The 4,577-nt window shown below is 41.6% G+C and overlaps 1 protein-coding gene across 1 annotated transcript in view; it reads right to left on the bottom strand.

Annotated features, from left to right (window-relative positions):
* GCH1 (GTP cyclohydrolase 1) overlaps positions 1-2,559 on the bottom strand; it is an 85,330-nt gene extending 82,771 nt beyond the window's left edge. Inside the window, 3 exon segments of the mRNA XM_003756401.4 lie at positions 1,893-2,321; positions 2,324-2,489; positions 2,491-2,559. Coding sequence (XP_003756449.2) covers positions 1,893-2,321; positions 2,324-2,489; positions 2,491-2,544 — 649 coding nt within the window. The 5' untranslated portion in view covers positions 2,545-2,559.
* Positions 2,560-4,577: the final 2,018 nt, after the last annotated feature.

The following is a 4,577-nucleotide window of genomic DNA, read 5'->3' as shown; positions in this document are numbered from 1 at the left end:
ACTTGACCAGCCTCATGGTGGCTCTCCTGCCTTCATCACTTCTCCACTAAGACCAAGGACTAAGGCTAGTTCAGAGATCCTCCAGAGAGCTAGTCTGGACACTATATTTTAATCCACCCCTGTATGGGGACTCTAGAAATCAACAATATGTTTCATCATCCCAACTTGGAGGTTCTGCTTGGAGACTGCTGATTGTCTGGCTGACTGGATAGGAGCAGAGATGGACTGGGACTGCTGGTGCAGACTGGGAGACTGAAGGAGACAATAAAGACTTTGGACTTTATCCCTGATTATTCTCGTGGTGATTATTCTGCTGAGACCAAGGCTGGTCCGAAGGCCCTCCAGAAAGCTAGTCAGAACATTACAAATACCAGGCACTAAAGTAGGGCAATAAAATTACACTTGAAATAGAACCAAAATTAGCAATGTCTTTAGGAAGTAGTATTTTCCTTTTGGGTTTACCATTTCCTTTTGGGTGTGGAGAAGTTATATGTCAACCAAATGTTGCAATTTCTTAAAGTCTCTTCTGGATGAACTCCAGTAATATTGCTTCAGAGTTAAAAGAAAGAACAAATGAGCCAGAGAAGGTGCCCAGAGAAACAGCAACCCATTTAAGAGAAAAGAAGACAAATAGATAAGACCTGTTAGACACACTAAATCTCATAGACTTTTTCCAAGGGCCTCCTATGCAAAAATCAACAGCCCTTAACTGCTCCAACAGTTTTCTCTTCACACATGTCTCTTTTTTTTCTGCCAATTATGATTGCTCTCCTACAATGTGCACAGGAGACAGTAAGAAGTAACAAGCAACACTTTTTAAACATTATTTACTTCAGAAAAGCTTCTAATTGTCTCTTTAAATCTCTAGTTAGAATAAATAACAAAGTTATTGAGCAACTGACCTTCTACCAGGAAGAGTCAACAAATTATTTGCAGTGATTTCGAAAGACCTCTTAGGTCTGTGTATATTCATACATCCTAACATCACCAGCCCAGATTCCTCCATAAAATCCAAGGTTTCTGTGTTGAGGTAAAGAAAAAGGATGAGAGAAGGATGGCTGAAGAGTTAAAAACCCTTAGAGATTTGATTTTTGGCTGATTTCTGGGTTCCAACAGGCCTGATCTTCATTTACAAGTGTGTAGATTCAGACCCGTGGATCTATTAGGTTCCAGCAAAGTTACATGCTCGCTAGTTGCCAAGACAGTTTATAGCTCCTGGTGGTAAGCCACAGTTTCCTCATCCAATATGGAAACTGAATCGAGTGGCCCTTTCAATAAATGCTATCAACACCTAAGAGATCCTAAAGAAAGCAAAGGAGGGCAACAGGCCAGGAGCCAAGTTTGAGAACTGAATAAAGTGTGGATCCATGCATCTCAAAGTTCATTGCTTAGCCAAAGATTTCCCTGGAAGAACTCTGAGCTCAGGACAAAGGGATACTATTTAAAATAAGAGAATTATGGTGTTGGAAAGCATCGTAGATGTCACAGTCCCCCCAACTTACAGAGAAAGAAATTAAAATTCAAGGAGGTTAAAGTGGCCTGCTTAAGCCAAAGTCATAATACTGGGAAAACAGATTCGAAATCTTGTGATTCTAAATTCAGTTTTCCCCACTGCTCTACGCTTCTTCGATCCATCAAAACACAGGACTCACTTTAGATAGCCCCTCCCAGGAGTTTCCTCCTGTTCCTTAGTACTTAACCAGCACGGCAGACAATCGAGAACCTAGAGAAGTGCGATTCACTGGGTCAGCTTTGGTTCGGCAAAAGCAGGTTGTGTCTATGTAGGAGAAGGAGAGTATTTCAGTAAACTTTGCAGTTCCCCACCTGGGAGACATCTATCTATGAATTCTCCCAGGGGTACGACTAAGAAAGCCTAGCAGAATCGCACTGACCTGCAATGGTCTCCTGGTAACCCTTAGTGAAGAACTGCATGGCTGTTGCCGCCCTCCAGGGGGTCTTGAGCAGTCCCTGCCGTTCCGGGTCCTCACCCAGGGAGCGCAGAATGGTGGAGTAAGCGCCCGCCAGACTGGGCAGGTTCAGCTCGTTGTCCTCCACGCTGCGAGTCCGCTCCGTCTTCCAAGAGTCCACCTGCTGGGCAGTCTTTTCCTCCTGGCCCCGGGGCTTTTTCTCTAGTTCATTCCGCTCTGCCCGGGATTGTTCCTTCGCAGAATACCCATTGCATTGGGCACCCCGCTTCTTCTCCACTGCTGTGCGAGCAGTATTGGCCTTATCCATCTGCTTGGAGGGCAGAAGAGGAACTGAAGCCCGCAGCTGCGGGCGTTCAGTTCTAGGGGAAGTTGGGACTCCTTCCATAGCTAGTTACTGGGAGTGCAGCCACCGAACTTGTCTGGAGGATTTTCGGCACCTTTAGGATTTCTAGGGTTTGAATATCTGCCCCGAGTGCGCGCCCGTGTGTTTGTGTGCGCGCCCGTGTGTGTCCGAGAAGTGTTCCTTCTCTGTCACAGCCAGCTTGCTGCGTCCACCTCCTTTATACAGTCCGAGGAGGGTAGGGTTCCCATTAGCCAGAGCTTGCCCGTGCGTCATCGGCTTCCAGCCTGGCCTCCACCCACTCCTTTAAGCGGACAGCTGGGCGTGGGGTGAGACACAAAACGAAAGGGGCTTCCCCTCGATGGGTGTTTGGTTAAAGACTACGTGCGGGTGGCCGTTTGGCAGGAACCACTAGGAAGAACTGGGTTGAGTTTTTACAAGAGGACTCAAGGATGAGGTAAATCAAATCAGAAAACAGTCAGCGAGCCACCATCAAGAGGAGGAAACAGGCAGTCCCTTAGTTTGGCCTTTCCCCTATTTCTGTTAAGATTAACTTAGGGTGGGGGAAGAATAGGTCAATGTAAGAATTGTAACACTGCCTCGCATCGCTGACGCCACCGGGGCGACCTTTTTTCTCCAGACAGTGGATTCTGTTAGAATTAGCAATATGACCGACCAACTGTAAATACACTACAAATTGAAGCTTTGTTATCCATTGATCAAGCACCTAAAATGGTAAAGCACATTAGCCATCAGGCAGAGTGCCGTCAACATTTTCTTAAAGCACCTATTCCTTGGCCTTCAACAACTGGGCTGCCCCGCAAGAAAAATATTTCACAATAGTGCTTTGATTTCAAACAAACAAAAAGTATTTTCTGGTTTCTAGAAGTTTCAGAGAAGGTTAGTGCAAAACTGTGAGAGATTATTGATCAAATAAACTTTGTCCAAAGTAATAAGTGCTTTGATTACATTCTCAGATATCAAAATAAGTTTTCTTCACTTTTTTTTTTGAATTTGCATCAAATTAATAAAATCTTATATTTTCTTCTGAGTTCTAAATACTTTATAATCTTATTCATTCATGCTGTATTAATTCATTCTTATTGTATTATGTAGCCTCACGTAAGTATCACAGTAAAATTCAGGCCTATTTTATCCCATCCATACTGTAATGATGGAACATCACAATCACTAATAATTTATTTTGTATGGTGTGCATAATAGTTTACTAAACATTCATTTAAAGTACAACCACCTTCTCTAGCTCTCTGGAAGCCAATGGAGTGGATATTAATTCATTTTTTCACTTAAGATATTTTAGTTCCTCATACCAAGCAATTCATGAGCAATGAAGTATTTAAATCCACATCAAATTATTTCTCACAATACAAAGAAAGATAACAATGGTTAGTTCATAACCTTTATAAATTAGAGCTATTCCCTGAATCTCCCTGGATTCAGGCAGAATGCAAAAAAATTCAACAGGGATATCTTTGGATTTAATAAATAAAATAGAAAAAAACAACATACTTTAAAGAAGTGGAGATTTATATAGAGGTTTCCTCAATACAGCTTAAAAATAGCACACATTCCTCAAACTTTCTGTAAACATTTTTCAGAGTATAGTAAAAGAATATTTTTGAAAATGAGTTTTTTAAACCCTGAAATTTAAAAGCTTCCTCTGTCCCACCAATGATATACTTCTGAGACAGCATTTGTGGTCACATGATTTATACAATTAGCTCTCTCTCTAGAACTGTATATATGTTTATATCTATTTTCTCTACATATGGGATGAGAGCTGGTCTCACATCCAGGAAGACCTATGTTCTAACATCCAGGAAGACCTGTGTTCTAGTCCTGCCTCTGAAATATAATGACTGTGTTATTCTCTACAAGTTGCTTGATCTCTCAGGGCAGTCTAGAAAACTTAAAAGCTCTGAGTTGTAGAAAAGATGCCTACCTTGACTGGTATATATAGAGTATTCCCCACTGGAAAATTCTTTACATCAATAAAATCATAGATCCAGTCTTGGTCACACTTGCTCCAACCTCTTAAAGGATTCCAATTCTGAACAAGTTTGAAATTTTGTAGAGATCCTCTGGGAGATGACTCCTCCACTCATCCAAACCCTTCTTCTTATGCAACATCATTCCAGTTCCTAGTACTTTTTAAACAATTTAAAGCCTATGTTTGATATTGATTGATGAGGCAACTTCTCACTTTAAATAAAGTGGGGTAACTGGACTGATTTGCTCAATCACCTAACTCTTACACTTATTTTATCTAGATTCATGTTTTTTTCTCT

This window comes from Sarcophilus harrisii, chromosome 2 (genome assembly GCF_902635505.1).
Source record: "Sarcophilus harrisii chromosome 2, mSarHar1.11, whole genome shotgun sequence".
Classification (NCBI taxonomy): domain Eukaryota; kingdom Metazoa; phylum Chordata; class Mammalia; order Dasyuromorphia; family Dasyuridae; genus Sarcophilus; species Sarcophilus harrisii.
This window is presented reverse-complemented; position numbering and strand designations above follow the sequence as displayed.